General features: G+C 39.4%; 1 protein-coding gene across 5 annotated transcripts in view; it reads right to left on the minus strand.

Annotated features, from left to right (window-relative positions):
- Nucleotides 1-11,424: 11,424 nt before the first annotated feature.
- The window catches only part of AOX1 (aldehyde oxidase 1), a 39,758-nt gene continuing 31,614 nt past the window's right edge, over nucleotides 11,425-19,568 (minus strand). For 3 of the 5 annotated variants that reach the window (XM_008629842.2, XM_017728351.1, XM_017728345.1), the window contains 6 exons: nucleotides 18,187-18,239; nucleotides 16,467-16,581; nucleotides 15,778-15,843; nucleotides 14,996-15,184; nucleotides 14,389-14,556; nucleotides 11,425-13,500 (listed from right to left, as the gene is read on the minus strand). In XM_008629842.2, the coding sequence (XP_008628064.1) occupies nucleotides 13,450-13,500; nucleotides 14,389-14,556; nucleotides 14,996-15,184; nucleotides 15,778-15,843; nucleotides 16,467-16,581; nucleotides 18,187-18,239 (642 nt within the window). In that variant the 3' untranslated portion in view covers nucleotides 11,425-13,449. Of the gene's footprint in view, nucleotides 13,501-13,540; nucleotides 14,078-14,378; nucleotides 14,557-14,995; nucleotides 15,185-15,777; nucleotides 15,844-16,466; nucleotides 16,582-18,186; nucleotides 18,240-19,568 lie in introns of those variants that run through there. The other 2 variants (XM_017728337.1, XM_017728357.1) reach the window with 2 other exon arrangements.

Consider the following 19,568-nt stretch of genomic DNA (forward strand, 5'->3'; position numbering starts at 1 on the left):
TTTCATAGAATCCTTTCATTTATTTTTTATTTCTTTGAATCTCTGGCTTACACCTCCTTTATTTATAGACCTGTGTTTATTAGGAGAAAATTATTTGATCAGTATCAATTCAACATCTCATGCTTTTTCCTTCTTTAGGAAGTTACATCTCTTCTGCTGTAGCAGGATTATGTCTTCTTCTGAATCACTCTATGAGGGAAAATACAACTTTCCTGTTCCTCTTCCTTTTTTAACCTCTTTCCATCAGTAACACTTTTTCTACCCATTTCTACTGGCTTTTGTACAATTTTCATTAAAGAGGGGGAAATCTGTCAGCACAGCATAAAAGTTAGCTCTGTAAATTCTCTGCTTTACCCTTAACTTTATGCCATCCTTGAGTGTGACAATATTTGCCTGGTGGTTATTCCTGAAATGTTCCCTGAAACACGTTTGTTCAGAAGTAATAGGAATCAGAACTGAAACCACTAAAGGGTGACATGACATTTGATTGGGGACAGTCGGAAACAGTAAAAAGCAGAGCAGAAAAAAATCATCAGAGGTCAGAACCTATATGGAGGAGATTGACAGAATTGAGGTGGCTGAGCCCAAAAAAGTGACGCTAGCCACACCTTTGCAAACTTCAGCATCACCACTGCTTCAAACAATCATATTTCATACTGTTTACTTCAGATAAAACACACCTGCAGTCAGGAATATATTCAAGAATAATTCTAATTCCTTCTTGCCCATCTTCCTAAAGAGACAGGTAAATAACTATTCTGGCCAGTGGTGACTAGACTGAAAAATGGTTTCATCCATTTTTTGGCTATTTAAATTTTCATCATCAATCCACTCTTATAATTTCAAAGTCAGCCTGTAATTGAAAGCATTTCATACCTCCTTAATTAAAATACATCTTTGCTGCTCTCTGTTGTTGAACTGCTGATAGTTCACATTAACTTGAAACAGGCTATTATCAGGGACCATGAAAATCTTCCAACATTTATGTTTTGTTTGAGCTTTTACCGAGTAAAGAGTACGCTGTAAAACATCTTTTTAATCTCTTACAGGACAAAAAACAAATTCTTGGCTGATGCTGAAAGTTTTTAGTGGCAAACTGCTAAGAAGCAGCAAAAAAAAGAAGAAAATTAGATTTTAAAAAGTTTTTAAATTTTGAAACAAAACAAAAAAAAAGGGTGAAAATTCATGCTGAAATTTGAAAATTTTTTAATTGAAGTCTTCCACTGAACAAACTTTTTCACATGCCAACCACCTATCCTTTTCATACTGTAGCTTTGCAAATAGATCTTTCAGGCTTGAACAGTTACAGAGATGCTGCAGTAGGTTATTTCATTTATTTGTCCTGAGGCCCACTGGACAGTTTAACTAAATTCTGCTGAGCTCTTGCATTGCTGAAAGCTGCATCCCTGTTCGAGCTGTGTCAGGACAGCCTGATCTGCACAACACCTTGAGGGCAAGGAGTGCATCTGCACCCTGAAATACCAGGAAATCTATAAAAATATAAACGATTGCCCACAGTGTCAAATGTTTCAGCAGCTTCACATGACAATTAGTAGAGGCTTAAGAATAAAAAGTTAGAAGGGCAAAATACTCATTACAACAGTTCCAGATGTTATAAACATATATTATAGTATTGGCTTCTCGCAAAGTATTAAGGTAGATATTATATAATGTTAGAAATGCTTTTTGCTGTGTGGATGTAGTTTTCTCTCGTTTTAGCAAGAATGTTAGCAAGTGTGAGCAAGTAAGATAACCTCCAAGCGAGCAGAGGATGAGGCCCGAGGAGCTGCTAATCAACACTTTGTCCAGGGAACAAAAGGGCCCAAAGGCTGCTCCGCCCGGAGAACGGGCGGCCAGGAGGGTCCGAGAGCCGCTATCACCGCTCTGCCCGGGGGGCAAAGAGGCCCAAAGCTGCAATCAGCCCTGACTGCCTGGAGAATAAAGAGATCCACCCTACCATCGACTCTTACCTAGCGGGCCCAACCCCAAGAATCAAAAGAAATAAAACCGCAAGGCAGAAGACTACGCATGCTCTAAAAAGGCGGAACCAAGCAGTGGCCATGCAGAACAGCTCCTGGAAAAGTTTTAATATGAATAGAGAACAGACAGTAAAAATGGTATAAAAAGGACTCACCTCGAGCATCAGGTGTGCTCTTGGCAGAGCGCCAAGGCACCCGGCCATTATCCCTTTGCTTTATTTTATGTGTCTCTTATTGTCTTTATATTAAACTCTTTAAATTCTAACAGGAGAGTGAACCTCGTTTTTCACACAGATGAAATTTGAAAAGAAAGCTGACAAGCAGAGTTCTATATTCTTCTTTTCTACCCAGAGCTGGTGGAGGGAGAAAAATTTCCTCCATCATCAGCTTCATTCAGCATCTGATTTCAATGCCTGGTAAAAATCCCCAAGACTAACATGAATACACACTTCTTTTTAAGTAACAGGAAGCTAAAGATACGGTGAAGTATGTGAGAAGTAATAAGCGAATCAGCATAAGTTATATCAAGAAATCACCTATTGTTAGAGAGGACAGGTCAAATACAGATTGTGAGAGGCCGACGATGGGATCTGCACTGGTGAAGTCCAGCAAACCTCATGCTTTACTCTATGACTCCTACATTTCAGTTAAATACGTTAAAATATCCAGTACCTTCCTATAAGGAAGTCTCACAGGACTTTCTTGCACTAAATGTCATTGAGCAAAATAAAATACTCAGTTCTACAATGGTGTCTGTGCCTGGATGGAAGAGGACTAGCATTCCAGAATTCACCATGGAAAAAGCATTTTCCTGTCATTCAGCCTGTCTGAAGACTGAAATAGAGTCATCCTAATGGGGAAAAAAAAAGAAGGAAACATTCCCTCAATGTCAGAAATTGATTGAAATGTGTTATTTCTTGTATTTTAGGTGTTACCATTGCCAAAATTTTCAGTTAAACTTTTTCTTTTTCTTGAAGGACTAAATAAATCCTAGAAACTTATACTAAGAGGGGACATGATTTGAGGTCATCTGCATGTAAGAAAACATGCCAAATTTTTACCTTTATCAGCAGCTTGATGATTTCAGAATGCTGGAAAAGCACTCTGATTCTGGTATGTATATATATATGGCCAGTATGCTGCTTCTTCTCCAGGACATGGAAGTTCCACTGTGATAAGGACTCTGATTTTGGGAAAATTTCACACTCAGAGACTTTAAATTTTTATGCTACAGTAATGGCATTTACAGAGGGAGGCACTAGAAGCAGCTGGCCTTTCTATCGTCAGAAATATTTTGTTCTGGAGGCTAAGCCACATATTTTAAAAGAAAACACAACAGCAATATTTTTCTCAATCAGGCACAGATGAGTCTATTGAAGAAAGGCTATGAAGTGCTCTTTCTGTAGCTCCAGAAAGAAACTTCAGATTCAGACAGCCACAGAACTTTTAAAGCAGGGGTTAGCAGGTTAGATCTTTACTATGTAATACTCGTGACAAATGTAAAAATCAGGATTACATGTGGAACAATATGTCTTGTCAGAGATGGAAAATCCTCTCAGCAGGATTTACATTGCTTTACTGAAGCAATGTTCACATCAAACTACCCGAAACCAAAAGCCAGCAGCTGACAGGGACAAGAGGGAGAACTGACAGCTGGGTTTTCATCTGCACTTTCTGTTGACAAGTCTTGCAAAGAAAAAAAAGATGCATGTGCCTTTTCATTTTGTCAGCAGAGTTAATCAAAAAGGCAATTCAGCATGAAAGTGAGTGGCAGAAGCAGCCTCCCCAAAAAGTGGTGTTAATTTCCCATGGTGAGACTGCTTAAACTCACATGTTATTCATGTGACAGCTGGTAGATAATCTTCCTGCTCTTCAAAGTGACCTTTTGATTGCCAGCAGTACTATTGTATTTTGTTCATTTTGTTGTCCCCACCTTGGCTATTTTTGGGTGCAACCATCTCTCTTTGAAAGGCAAGACTTTGAAATACCTTCTGTGATAGCTTTAGCTCTGTGGCACAACTTGTCATTGGACAAAGCAGGTTGGGGTTTCTTTTTTCTTCTAATTTGTGGAAGGAACTAACACATTTCTCCTGAATTTTCTCTCCCAGGCTGTTTGTTTCTCAAATCACTACTACAGTTCAAAACTTCTGGGCAGCAGAAGCACCTTTACTGCCGACAACACATTTTTGCAGGCTTTGAGCTCATGGGAATCCTTTTGTTTTTCATGGGAAACCTGTCACAGCCAGCCAACTTCTCTTGGGCAGAAGCACTCATCCAGCATGAGGCCACATATGTTTAGTGAGCTGCATTGCAGTGGGCAGCTACTCTGGGGACTGACCCTCTGACGTCAAGGTTGGCAGAGGCTCCTGTGGTCACTTCCTCACTGACTTGAAACACATTGGTTTGTAGTTGGGTCTTCCTCTACCCGCCCCATCCCTCTCCTCATATCCAGTAGAGGGACACCTAAGAGCACAGGAACGAGGACACGTTTCCTTTGCCCCTAACCTCCTAATGCCACAAGCTGCCGCCTTTTGTCACAGTAGTTAGGACCTTATTTTTTGAATAGTTGCAACCACAACTCAGGGTTATTCATTGTAAATCGCTAATTAGTTTGTTAGAAGAGGTCAGAAATGAGCTTATTGCTGAAGACTGTGTGACAATTTGGCGTTTTTCCTGCAAGTACTCAGGCAGCCTAATTTTCTGTGTCTGAAAGGGGCACAAGCGCACATTTAAGAGTGGGGGAAAAACAGTGAGAGGCCCAAAGAAGTAGATGTCCAGCTGGAAGAAGTGGGAGAGGTGATGGAGGGATGCCAGAATTTTCTTAACTACTTCCAAGCAGGAGTAGCCTGCATATTTCAATGCCTACTGGAAATAATGAAAATATTCCTAATAACTACATGGGAACTGGAATGAAACTTCTGAAGCATCGAAGTCTTATCTTTATAGAGTATGGGATGAAACCAGAAACAATGACCCCCTTGGCATTTATGCCTGCATGCTCACAGCCAGCAAGGAACCAATCATTTAAAAGAATCTTTACCATCTGTTGGAGAAAAATGTAGTCTGATATTGAATGTGAAGAAAGAAGGAAACACTTCTGCATTGCAGATTCAAATTTTGTTGAATCTGTGCAAAAGAATATATTAAGGCCAGTGGAAAGGCTAATCTATGATACACGTTAAGTGTAGTGTATTTCCCTATAAGAATGCTATAGTTGTTCATCACACACAAAAGACTGAGTATTTTATACTTTCTAGAAAAAATATGTCCTAAAAAGGCTATTATTAGTCAGAAAATCAGTTATTTAGGTTTAAATACAGCTATCATATTTCTACTCAAAAGCTCTTCAGACCATTAAATCATGAAATCACAGTAAGTTTTAAGTAGCTATCAAGCACTGCAATAACATGGGGAATCAGCCCTGCACATATTTAGTTCAAAGACTGCAGAAATTGTTGCCAAGATTTTCCAAACTCCTCACAGATTCTGTGTTGCAAGGATGGGACCTGCTTTGGCTTGATTCCTGGGAACGTTATTTAAACATGATGCACATGTATACACACACACACATCTCCACAAAAGTACCAGTGACTTCATGAGAAGTTTCTAGGTGCATGGCCCTAGAGAATAAGCCAAAGTGTTTCTTAAAATGTGAGAGGCAAAAGCAATAAAAGCAAACAGTGGTGGAGTTACAAGACAAAGCTAACCTGTTTGATAAATGGAGTGACATAACCAGAGGGTAGAAAGGAGGCCTTCCTACCCACCTCACTTTCCCGAGATGGCTACATGCTGTTTCCTTTTGCCTTGTGAAACAGAAAGACAGCGTTTCTCTACTGGCAAATACTTTTTGTGAGTTAAAATGACAAGCAAAGACCAGGATGTTTTCCATTCTCCTGAATGTACCATTCTAAGTCATCTAGGAGATGCACAGTAGTATTTAATTTGAAAACTGCTACCCATAGACATATTCTCTGTTGCAGTGGTCTGCCCATCTGCAAAGATATTTGGCAGGGGGACCAAAGCTTACCTTCTGATGCCAAAGGACAGATGTGCCAACTGGTGAGATTGGGTTCGAGTCCCAGGATGATCCTCTGCTTACAATGTGTTTTCCTAAGGACTTTAACAAACAGTGAGGTTATTTTTAAGCTTGCCCTTCTTATATGTAACAGGGATTTGTACCATAACCCCATTTTATTCCATTAAAAGACCTGTTAGGAATGGTACTTTTTTTGTTCAGTCTTAACTCAAGTTCTACCTTTGTATTTTTAAATATGATTTAATCTAGTGTTCCCATCAGAAATCCTTTCTCATATCATCTCTGTTGACAGAAACCAGGTTTACTTTCCTCCCCCTCAAAGGCATGGCCATTCCCTCAGCTTCTTCAGGCGAGGGGGAGAAATCCATGTTGTTCTCTTGCCGTGGAAAATCACAGTTGTTCTTTGCTGCTCTTTAGCCATTCTCTCTGATGGAAGTGACAAAGATTTGGTAAATTTGACTACTGCCAGTATGAGCCACCATACTGCTCAGTAGGACACTGTCATGATAGACAGTGAGTCGTTAATGAGGCTTTTCATCTGAGGTTCCTCTGGTGCTGAATAGTGTTGAGATTATAATTATATTACTGCTCAGGAAACTGAAATGAGAATGATCTAAATGACTTGGTAAGAGACACACTAAATAAATGGCAGGAGAAGATTAATATTATGTTTCTCCTACTCTGATGGTTTTGAAAGATTTCCTTTGTATATAATGTAAACAGTAAAGCAATGTTACTGGACTTTGGGGGAAATCAGGATGCTAAAATCTCATTGCATATGTGACAGAATACAAGAAGTGTGTTCTCTTAGGGAGGATCACTAAATCTCCATTTGCTGAGTCATGTATCTACCATATTAGACCCAGACCCGTTTCTACAATATGTAAAATGTTTTAAAAATTTGTCTTTCCAGAAGTTTTGTCTCCTTGGGATGGTTGATCAGTATTTACATTTTTGTTTAATTAAAGTGTTTTTCTGACACCTCCTTTCTTACAAGACTATATATAGCCTTTTTTTGCCTCTGAGAATATAATGTATGTTCTTTCCATATTTGACAAGTGCCATGTGAAATCATGGTTTCATGCAAAAGCAATCCCTGAGAAACGCCTGTCTTTGCAGACAATGCAATTAACAGAGCAGTGGACAAGCCAGAGAACTGTTCCAACTATGGACTGGCCTTCTAGGTAAAAGACATGCCTGAAAAACAAAAAACCCCTATGTGTCTGTGGAACCAGTCATAATTTTGCTGGTATGGACACCTTGTGCAGGCTGGAGAAGCACTTCACTCCTCCTGGCAGCTCAGTCTGTAGAGCATGTAGAACATGTAGAGCAGATGTCTGCCTGACCTGGCTTTATCAGCCAGCAGCAGTTTAGCTGAGATCTTTAATCCAAGTATAAGATTTGTAAAACATTAATTTAATACTTGCATTCTTAAAGCATGAGTCTCTCAAAGGCAGGACAACCAGCAGAAAGGCAGATTTACTTCCCCTTTCATGGTTTCATAAAGGAGTTTATGCCTTACTATGAATGTTCTGCCCTGAGAGGCAATCATTAAATAAGAAAGTTGTGCTCTCTGACAAATGTTTGCAAAGCCAACTGCCTTGCAGCAAATAGCACTCTGTGATATCATGACAAACCAAAGAACTGTGCCGTGCATTTTCAGAACTCAAACGAACTTTTGTGCTTGTGAGGTGGTTGTGTAATAGCAGCAAGAACTGCCCACGAATATTTGCAAAAGGAATGCAAACAAGGAATTTTGCAAGAAGCTGCTGAAACATGAGTGAGGATTAAAAAAACAGTCTGAACCTGACTCCTTGGATTCTACTCAGTCTGGTCTGCACTACCATTTTCACAGATCTCTTTTCTTGCTTCTGTCTGCAGATCATGGGTCTTTCCTCCTCCTCCCCCTCTGTTCAAGTTTTCAACTGTCCTTCTGTGAATTTCCAATAACTACTGCAACTAACCCTCTTCTTTCCTCTTCAAGTCCTTTGCCTTTCCTGTGGACCTGTATGTAAGTCCAGCCTCAGGTTGTTAGGGTCTGTGTCCCAGCTGGAAGAAACCATCCAACAGAGAATACAAGACAGAAAAGATGGACAAGTTCATCCGGGATCTTTCAAAGAAAATACTACATTCCACAAAAAACCCCAACTGGTCCAAAATGAAATGGTCCTGAGTAAGGAGCTCTTATGGGAAAAGTTGGTTTTGCAGAGGCAAATGATTTCTTTTTTGAAAAAGTGGGGTATTTGTAATAACGACAACATGTCGATTATCCGCATTGAATTGTCATTATGTGTGACTAAAACTAGCATCTTCTATTTATCCAAGGATAGATCTTTCAGTTTCACATAAAAATCAGGTTTTCAGCATCTGTAGGAACTCAGTTATGCTGGAGATAACAAATGTCAGTAAGGCCTACCATTAGTTCAGGAGGAGATAGAAATTCCTGTATTGGATCCATGGGTGGGAATTGTTCTGGACTGCAAAGACCTTAAAGGATCTGCAAAGAAACTGAGTGGGGGTGGGGGAAGAATACATATATTCAGGTTAAGCTGCAAGTCTTTCTCAACAGATGAGATTCTTTCCTAGGGTGACAAGGAGTTTTGACACTTTACAGGTTGAGTTGCACTCAAAAATTCAAGATGTCCAAATTGATTTTTTAACCTTTTTTTCTGTTAAATCTATTCACAAACTACTCAACAGGAGGATATCATACTAATCACTCTTAAACATTTGCTTGAAATACATCAAGCCTTAAGAAAGATCTTCCAGTATTTCCTGAAACTGGTCATAACAAATGTGTTGCAACCACATTGGGTGCAATGTCTACTGTGGGAAAATGCAGTGCTGGATTGTATAGCTATGTTTTATTCATAAACTTACCTTTCTGTTCATAACTTACCTTTCTGCCATTCACAAAAAAGATAAACTTATCTGATTGTCGAGGGCAAGCCATGCTCTTGCATCAAAGTCTGAAAAATAAAGCTTTACACATCAAGAGAAATTAATGAAATGCTGTATGCTCCTAAAGGTTGACTGAGTTTGCTTTGTCCTGCAGAATTTAATTTGATGCTCAGTCTAAAAATAAGCACGTGGGGATGAGCCAGTGCAATGTCTTCCATTTCTCAGCAATAAATGCATGTTCAGATGCTAATGCACCACCTCCTACTCCCTACCTCAACTCTTCTCTGATGACTTGAAATAATCTGCAAAGAAATTGAGCTCCTCTAATTCTAACCCTGTACCATAAGAGATAGCTGTAAAGGGGGATTTCTGAGTTTGAGCTACAAATTCCAGGTCTGTTTATCCTTTTTACTTCCAGATCTGTATATTATGGAGTAACTGATGAATTTAGAACACACAGGCATGCCTGAAGCTAGAACCAAGGACATGCAACATTACCCCCTTCTTTAGGGTGCCAAATGCAAAGCTATGGAGTCCCAGTTCTCATTTTAGCTTGACCTGAACTATCTATAATTTTTTTTCTTTCTGCAGAATGACCAGTTTTTAACAAAATCAACATTACTACCGTACACACATTTAAAATTTCCTTCTGGTTGTCTCTATGCCATGCCAGTTCTATGCCCATGGTACCACACTCAACACATGCTGTGTTCTTAAAGAGAGAAGTCCCAAATCCTGATTTGGGATTATAGATTCTCATCCATTTCTTTGTATGCATGTCCAGGAAACAAATTAATCTTTAAATGCCTTACTACAGCTGGCCTTTATTTTTTTTTAAAGCAGAATTATGGATATATATTTCAAAAGTCTCCATTGCATGTACGTGTCTTTTGTTTCATTTACCATTTTTAAATTTTAGAGCAAAACTGTCTGTATTTCATTTAGAGTGAGTGAAGGTTTGCAGGCCAAAGTAGCCAGTCCCTGATCTTCTGCCACTCCCATTAGAAGGCAAGAAGCTGATTCTCAGCAGAGATATGCTTCTGGTTTTGTGGTTATCCCCTACCATATGCCTGAGAGCTACCACAACACAAGCACTGGAGTCATGTCAGTCACTAGGTCCCTGTAGGCAAAAGCCTTAATGGGTGCTGCCAAGTGCAGTAGTAGTAACCACTGTAGTATTCCTCAGGCATTGTAGGTACAACAGTGCAGGCTCAATGGCCTGAAAACAGAAAGAACCAGACCAAATCCTTGATTCTGGCTGTCCAATATCTAATTTACAGGCTAACCCTCCAAAACAGAACCTAGTATTTATGTTAGGTATTTAAGATTTCACCACACAGAATGGGCCTGCTGATGGTGGACTGCTACAGAAACATTTCTCTCATGAAGAAAATCAGTAGATAGAGTTCTTCTGAACCATCTCCAGTTTGGGTGTAACTGTGCAGTTACAGTGCACATGAACGTGTCAATAGCCATCCAATATGTCAGTTCCTTTGGAGCCTAACATTTCTGCTTATCCGCCTCCCTGTATAGTCTAAGAACGCTTCATTCGTAACATTGCAGGTAGCCATATTATCATCTGTCAGGATGGTTAACTGCTGATATTTCTAGCTTCCATGCAGTTTTTCAAACACTTCAAAGCCAGCAGACAGCTTAATATGCTTCAGACCCAAAAAACCCCAACAACCCGTATTTGCTACATTTATAGAATTTACTGAGGCAACTACACAAAAGAGCCACTTGTAAAGTGGCAGGGAGGAGTCTTTGTTAATAATGACTGAGAAGCTGACAAGATTTGCACTGCAGAAAACCAAGTGCGGGTCTAGAATATGATGAATCCTTGGAGTGTGAACACCTCAGTGCTGCAGGTGGGGAGATGTCATTGCCTGCAAGGTTTGGGCAAGATTTTTACAAGATTTGACTTGCTTGGAATGAACCAGCACTCTTGCTGGTGCATAGGTACATAGGACAAGAAGAGATGATAGAGCTTTCCCCCAGTTCAGTAGATCTGTAGGCTCCCTGCTTCAGTATATCCCAGAATTCACACATATTTAGGGGTGTACTGACATGTGGGGTTGCAAGCTGTCCTTGACAAACCCATATGTAAGGACTTAAAGAATGTAGTTGCCTGTCTCAAAACATTGTCCCCTTAAGATAATGGAAACTGAGATAGCACCGTTGGCACAGCAGGAAGGAGCTCATTCCAGACCTAACAGAGGTAAGGGTTTGGTTAACATCCGGACAAAAATTCTCACTGTGACAAAATATGGGAAAGAAAACAAGTGCTTATACACATGCTATCTCAAGTTATGGGAATGGCATGTACGCCCCATGGATACCCAAGACTTGGACTGTAGAAAAGTAGTACTTCCAGAAGAATGACTCTGGGATTATTGACTTTGGCATAGGGTCTCGTTTGCACCTTAGGTGGGGCAGGGGCATCTCTCGTAACGGGATTGTAACACCAAACAGTGAAACTAAGAAGATATTTCAAATCAGAAAAACTAATTGCGGCAGCAGCATTCACATTTAATTTATTGACCTTCTAACAATATATAAAAGCCAAATTAATACAAAGAAAGTGAAGAAAATGAAGTAAAACCAAAAAGGCTTCAGCTACCTAAACCCCACTTTCAGTACTACTTCCAGTGATTACAACTACTGTTACCTGCCTGGTCTCCAGTTGCTATATCATATCTTCCAGTCCTGTGCTCTCCTGTCCCATGTCTCTGCTGTCTTAAGACATCTAAAATGGTCTAGACACCTATGTTTAAGCAACTGCATTTCGCTGACTCATAGTGGTCACAGAAAGACGAATTGAAACAATAAAGATTTCATCTCTTAATAGCCAATGCAAAAGCTGTTTAAGTTACTGACCTGATTTCTGTCACAGATACAGTATCAGCTCGTAAAATGAAAGGACGACAGGAGGATATTGTGGAACACTGAGAAGCAGTGGAATAATAGCGCCTGCAGGCTGACATGTCAAACAAATTAAAGCCATTTACTTCCAGTACAAAGGGCAGTCTTCATAGTGCTGGAGCAATGTGACTCATGAGTAACTGGAAGAACAGTCACCATGCTTAGCAAGGAATAACTGGTGCAGAGACTCACTGAAACCACACATTGAACATATAAACTACCAATTTTCCCATTCCTGTTTTCTTATCAAAGAACCTGATGCATATTTTCAGGTGCTAATTTAGGTAACTTCTGTAGACTCACCAAAAACATGAAGTTTTCTCTACACCAGGATGTATCCCATATCAAAGTCCCAAATACAAATACCATGGAGATTTGTGTATTTATGTGCGTGCACATTCAGAACTGAAATTTTGTCTTTGCACTCGATGAGGAGGAAAGGCTGAAGCTGTCAGTGAATTCAATATTGTGGATTCTGATGCTGAAAGCTAAATATTGTGACTGAAGCTTTCATAACTTTGAAGTTATATCTTGGTCTCACCTTAGGTTACGAATACATACATACTTGAAATTTATTAACACCAGAATTATTGTTACCATTGAATACAGTGCAGCTTTATGTTTTCCTGTTTTCTCCAGCTGCTGCTGCTTGGGTGTGGTCTAATTCCATTGAACATTAGCAGCATCAGATGATGGATCTTCACAGATCATCTTAGATCTCATTATGTTTTTTCTATCTTCTTTATTTCAGCAGTGGCCAAGAGTGGGAGAAAGTTCCTAACTGTACTTGCATGGCTGAGCACAAGATTAAGCATTGCTTAAGAACCCTTTCCAGAGACAGGTTCATCCATTCTCCCATTCAAAGCACACTGAACTCCATGTCAGTTTTCCCATTACGTTCAGAGGCTTCTGGCTTGCTCCATGAGATAAAGAAAGCTTCTGGGGCAATTACAACTCTGTCAACTTTGGAGATAAAATTCTATATATCTAGGCCAGCCATGGCAACTTGCCTGGCATAGCAAAAGAGAATCATAACTCTTGTTTCTTCCATGCTTTCAACACAAAGATACCTGTGCCAGAAGAATCTAAACCAGCTCTACTACAAGTCAGAGCATCACTTCTGATCAAAAAGGTTCTGAATCCAACGAACAAGGTTCTGAGTCTTTGACAAAGATCTCTGCACTCACACTTCACTGCAAGACTCAAAACTGTATTAGAAAATTAGCTGAAGCCATTACAAAATCATTTATCATATGAAGCTGTTTAGTGTAATGTGTGGCAGAGAGTTATCTAGCATACCTTTACACTTCATCCTAACTTCCATCTCGTGCAGAGCATTTGAGCTATGCTGCTCAGCAGATCTTTCTTGTTGAAAACAGATGGTTCAAATGCAGAAGATTTATTTCTAGCAACTAAATGCAGGCATTTAAGCAAAATACTGTAATGAGTATACAGGAAGAATGAAGATAAGGATGGAAGATGTAAAGTGCATATTTTCGGCAGCTGATTCTATTTGGAAAAAGAGAAAATACATCTATCTGTGTGTTGATTAGTGTGTCTTGGGCAGTAAATCAGTTTTCCATTCCGGTCTTGTGCACTATGGTTTGTCATTCACACAGATGTGGCCCGAGGAGCGGAGGAAGGAGCTTCATTGCTTGCCATCTAAGAGATAAGCAAGAAATGACAACAGTGACTTCATTTGACTGGCAAACTCCCAATACTGCCCTTATCAGGTGCCTCCAAGTCAGTGATAACTGGGATTAGGACTAAAGAGGGATGGAGAAGCATGGTCCCTGCACTGGTGGACCTCACCTCCTGCAAGTTCCTGCAATGAGAGGAAGCCCACAAACCTATTGATTCAGGGGCCAATGGTGCCTCAGCACAATCACAGAAATACCATGGGAGTAATCTATGAATGAGAGCTCCAAAGTTTCCATAGCAGAGGCTCAGAGGTTCAGAGCACAGCATGGATTAATATGCTGGCAAGGAACTTGCCTCACTAAGTAAAAACTTACCCAGAAAAAGAATTGTAATAGCAGTGGGAGCATGACTACAGTGAACAGTTGCAGAAAACAGAGTATAAAGGATCAGCATTATACAAAGTGTATTGCTTTGTTTATTTTTCTTCTGTCCCTTTTTATTAGCTCTGAGTTAATTATTTTTCTCCCAAAGAGTACTGAGCATAGCAAGAAGTACCAGAATGTAGTGACAGTACCAGCAAGCAAGTGGGGCAAAGCACCTGGAAGGAGACTGAAGATGCTTAGAGGCTGATCCATTGCATGTTAATAAGATGAGCTATTTAATCCTCTATGGGATTTGACAAAAAAAAATATGAAACCAGGGAAATTCCAATACAATGTTTGAACGACATTTGTCGAAATAACTTGTATAAATGAGACCTGTTACCAGACATTTCAATTACAAGGAGCTGTATATAAAGCATGACTGACTGGAGACATCATTAGGCACTCCACTATTCAGGGGTGCCAAAATCAGTAAACACTCCTACCCAGCTATAGTCAAACAGCCCCTTCCCCTACCTTCTATTACCATCTCAGTAAAGGCATCAGCGCAGCTTGCCCGTATTTGCTCAGCAGTCAGAGGGCTGTTCAGTGCAAAGGTCTTTTTCAGTCCTCTTTCGTTCCTCACACCAGTTACTGCATCTCTCAAAGCAAAGAACACAGAGCATCCCAAGAAAAGTCCTGCCTCACCTATCCCCTGAAAAAGATGGAAAAAAGCCAGTCTCTCATATAGATACACACATGCAGTTCTATTTCATATTGCACAGTACACACAAGTAAGCTGCACACTCTGATTGACATCATGATTTCTCCATCAATCACGTTAATATTTTTAGTCTAACCCTTCAGTTTATCACCCCATTTAGAAGTATGGCTTTAAATTCATCTTGCAGCTTCTGTGTATGGTCTGTTAACAAAACTCTAAAATCACTTCTTGCCAACCATTAAAGTGACACAGTAGCTGGCTTTATGTCCTTTCTTATTATCTTCCCTAATGTCATAAATAAAACAATTTACTGGACACTTCATTGAAATGCAAAAGAAGAGGAACTGAAAACTTATATGTGTTTTATATCAGAGTAATTTCTCTGTTTGGCCTGAGATCTAAGAATTAGGCCCCATGATGATTTGCTCACCTTGGATGCATAGATGGCATAAGGATTTTGAGAAGATGACAGTAGGGAAACACTAAACTGTTCTGGAATATCACAAACAGCAGGGATCTTATACTGATCTGGACCCCGAGTATAGAGGACTCCTTCTGAAGAATACTTTAACTCCTCCATTGTGTACAGTCCAATGCCTTGAACAAAAGCACCTTCAATCTTTAAATAAGAAAAGAAATAGCATTTATGTACTCATGTTTGGTTAACTGAGTAAAACTTCACCAAGAACTCATTTGTATCATTAGCTGTTAGTCTAATATATGTGAGGCCTAACATGCTTCTGTTTGCCTAATGTGATTCTTCAACATTTTGGGGCAACTGTAACCAGAAAACCTTTCACACTTCTCTCTCATACCTGAGAAGACAGATACTTGAATGATGAAGTGATGAGATCTGTGAACCAGCCTGCAATGAATAAAGGTGTTTCCCTGCTATCAAGTGGGGAAGGCAGGTGAAACAACTTGGAGACTGTAGATCACAAACAGGATTGAAGTCCAGTAGATAGAAGGCATACATGCATCCTGGAAGTACTACAGGTTGACACCATGGGCAAAATTCAAGCTTATTTGAAATCTATAAAGCCCTAATAAGACACTAACTCAAATGGAGCAAGTCTATAGGCAAAAGACCTTCTAATATGATTAATAATCTAGTAAGAAATGAATGTTTTCTGAATTAATGGGGTAATCTTCATTTTGGATAAGGACCATAGCGTAATAGAAATAAGGCAGCAGAAAATTCTTGGCACATACCTGTCCTATATCCACAGCTGGATTTATGCTGCATCCGATGTCCATAACAATGTCTGTTCTGAGGTTCTGTTAATAAAATTCAGATTTATATCACCCAGAGAGATGGACTGAAAGCATTAGAAGATAATGTGTTAGAGTTGGTATTCAGTGAAATAAGAAATACTGAGATAGAGGCCTCTGCATGTTTCAGAATAATTTCCAATATCTCACCACAAGCAAAATGGACTTGTCTAAACTTTAACAGAAGTTTAGCCAGAGACAGCCCTACCAGATTTTTCCCATTGCTCAAGGAAATCCCCATATAAAAGTACAGATAGAGGCATAAAAAGGTACAGATAGAGGGCATAGGATCACCAGTCTGTAGCATTTAGGTGTCCAGATCGTCAAAAGCCTGGAAATTGAATATTACTATAAGGTGTTTGCTGGCAAACAGGGACAGAACAAGCAAAGAACATGTTAGATGTCAGCCATAACCCAAAAGGTGAACATATATGACATCAACACAGATGTGTCAGAAACTGATTAATATTCCAGAGCTTTCATTCTGTTCCACCTGTAATTTGTATCTACATTGTTGATATATTTATTATCATGTGAAGACAGGTGACTTATTAATGCAAACCTGAATGACTGTTGGAGCAAGCCTCATTCACATTATTTCCAAAACTTCTCTGACATTCAGTTATTACCTTGTGATCTCCTGTTAGACAGTTAATTTCAACCTCTGAACAAGCAGCTCCATAAAGAAAATATGTGAATGGCTGTCCTTCCCCTTTCTCCCAGTCCATGTATTCATTGTAACCTCTGATGGAAGAAACAAAGTCCACAAGAAGAAAACCGATGACAGTTTGCATTATAACAAAGCAGATGAGCACAAAAAAGTTTGAAACTGCTTGCAAAATCTTAAGTACAAAATCTTAAGTGAAATCTTAAGTAACAGCTCAGAACTTCAAAATTTCATGAAAGCCTACAAAGCCTAGTAGTTTAGGTTTGATGCATCTGGTATTTATATAAAATACAGCAGACAAGCAAGCTATTTCAGTTCAGGAGAGTCTATAACCAGCACACTCCTAGAAATATACTAATAAAAGCACAGTAACCAAATACAGAATAAACATTTAAGATAATGGTTACTGGGATAATAGCGCATATAGGAATTCAGAAAAATGGAGGAAAACTTGTCAGGACCTATGAAAAATAATTTACAAGACATAAATGAAAAAGTCAAAATTACAGAAACAGCGTACAGAATTGAGTGAGAGGGTTAAAACTGGAATATTGAAAGAAAGGTGTAATTACTTAGAAGGGAGTGGGACTAACTGAGGACACCATAGTAGTCAGGACTGATGGGGTAAAACCAAGGACATGAGAGGACAGTGAAATGTGGTGTCTTCCAAATATGGGAGCTATGTGACTAAGCTGTATTTTCAACAATGTATGACTGAAATCTCTTTGTTGAGCATATTTAAAATTATCACAAAGCAATTATAGTATAGAACCATGCACTGAAAAAGGGATACACAAAATCCATCTACTCAACTTCTCATAATCCATTTACCTCAGCTGCCTTTGAGATTCCTGGAAGTAGAGAATATGACTGGATAAGAACTAGATCAATACAGGATCTGAGGCTCAGGGATCTGCAGATGGTTTTGGGCACCGTTAAATGTCGATAGCACTGTTGTTCATTACTTTGGTGATACTAACATTCCTAAAGGGCTGCATAAGCAGAAGATATACTTGAACAGGCTTAACAGCAGGAAGGGACATTTTATTTGGACATTTTTCGGTGCTTTAAAAAAGTATGGGCTTCCCAAGTGCCCTTTCAACTTACTCCAGACTGCCCAGAGACCTGAAAAGTTGCTATTAATAAGTAAGAACCACCAGCAGAAGGAGAGAAAAGATAAGGCACAGCAGGCTAAGAGAAAAGCTTTGCTTTGAATCCCACCTGAGTTATAGCACAGAAATTTTTCATTTCTGGTTCTTTATAAACACTGTGAAAGAATTCAAAGAAAAAGGACCGAGAGACTACTCTGAGAGCAGTGGGAACAATATTTATAGCTTATAGCAATACAGTCTCCAGTTAAAAACCTATATCCCACTTTGCACATGACTGTTACAGGCAGCAGTCACTTTCTTGATGCTTTCTGGTTTGCTAAATGTCAAACCATGGAGCAAAGATGGCAAAATGTTCTATTAATAATTTCTAGAGAGTCCACAGAGGGCTAGACATAAATTAACACCAAAACTTTATGCTTCCAACCCTTCATATATCAACTAATTATTTAAAACATAAAATGAGCTATTAGAAAGACCTATTTGACAGGATCTTCTATTTACAGCATTAGTTATCTTCAGAAATCAGTCCTGGTCTAATTTATGCATTTTTAAGGAACAAAAATATATTACCTAAAATAGCCAGTAGCTGAAAGACTCACACTCTGTTTAAATGCTTCTTTAATCTGTAAAATATAGCAGTGCTTGTGGTAAGCCAAGGAAGGAGTCAGGAAGGAACACAGCATAGGTATATTTACTTTATTTACATATATATACTTACCCACACATATTTACTTAAAAACCCCAAACTGTAAAACTTGTAAAGAAAGGAAGACAAGCTGAGTTAAGCATGTTTAGCTGCACATGGTGCCTAAGACTTCAGAACTAAACCCCCTTTGCATGAACAATCTGAATTCTTTTGGCAATACTAGAAGGAATAGACCTGTCAACAGTGGTGCTCTCGCTGAATCTTTATTGCTGGTAATGCCATAGTCAGAAAGGGCCCTGCTCAATTTCTCTGATCAAGTTCAATAGAAATGGGTCCCTCCTTGTCAGCTAAACAGATCTGGTTGATAAGTCACTGATTATATTGGGTCATGTGACCATGTGCATGTGCAACCTTTTGCTTTTTCTTTGATAAACTGCCTTTATCTTTACCCACTGACTCGTCAGGGCTTTTCCATCTTATTTTCTTCCTCTATCTCACTGAGGAAGGGGACTGATAGAGCAGCTTGTTGGGCACCTAGAGTCCAGACAAGGTCAAACCAGCACACTGACATAAAAGATGTGCATGACCTATTTGCACAAAGATGACATTTTTCAAGAGAAATGCTCTTTGTAAGTTCTGCCGGTCATAAAAGTGACAGTAGGAGGTACCAAATCTATTCCCTTTGAGTGATTCTCATGTTAGATTTACTCCGTTTACAAGTCAAAAAGTTTTTGTGGCGTTTTTGGTTGGTTTTACTGACTTTGTAAGATATAAAATTACTTCTCTACATATGTTAACATTCTTTCTTTGGTCTGCCATTTCTGATAATACTTTTGGTGTGTCTGAATCATCCAAATTAATTTTGTACCTAGTAGAGGAGATTAGGTGTTTTGGATTAGTGTGTTTTTGTTATTCCTAAGAAGGGTTTACCCAGAGACAAGGCCTTTTCTGCTTTTTTTGATTGCCCCACTGGTGAGGAGGCTGGAGGTGCATGGGAATTTGGGAGGAGACACAGATGGGACAACTGACCCCAGCTGACCAAACGGATATCCCATACCATATGGCATCATGTTCAGTATAGAAAGTAGGGGGAAGAAGGAGGAACAGGGGGACATTTGAAGTGCTGGTGTTTGTCTTCCCAAGTAACCAATACATGTGATGATGCCCTGCTCTCCTGGAGATGGCTGAACACCTGCCAGCCCATGGGAAAGATTGAAAGAATTATTTGCTTTGCTTTGGTTGTGTGTATGGCTTTTGCTTTACCCATTTAATTCAACTCACAAGTTTTCTAGCTTTCACTCTTCTG

The sequence above is a fragment of the Corvus brachyrhynchos genome, unplaced genomic scaffold (assembly GCF_000691975.1).
Source record: "Corvus brachyrhynchos isolate BGI_N302 unplaced genomic scaffold, ASM69197v1 scaffold370, whole genome shotgun sequence".
Taxonomy (NCBI): domain Eukaryota; kingdom Metazoa; phylum Chordata; class Aves; order Passeriformes; family Corvidae; genus Corvus; species Corvus brachyrhynchos.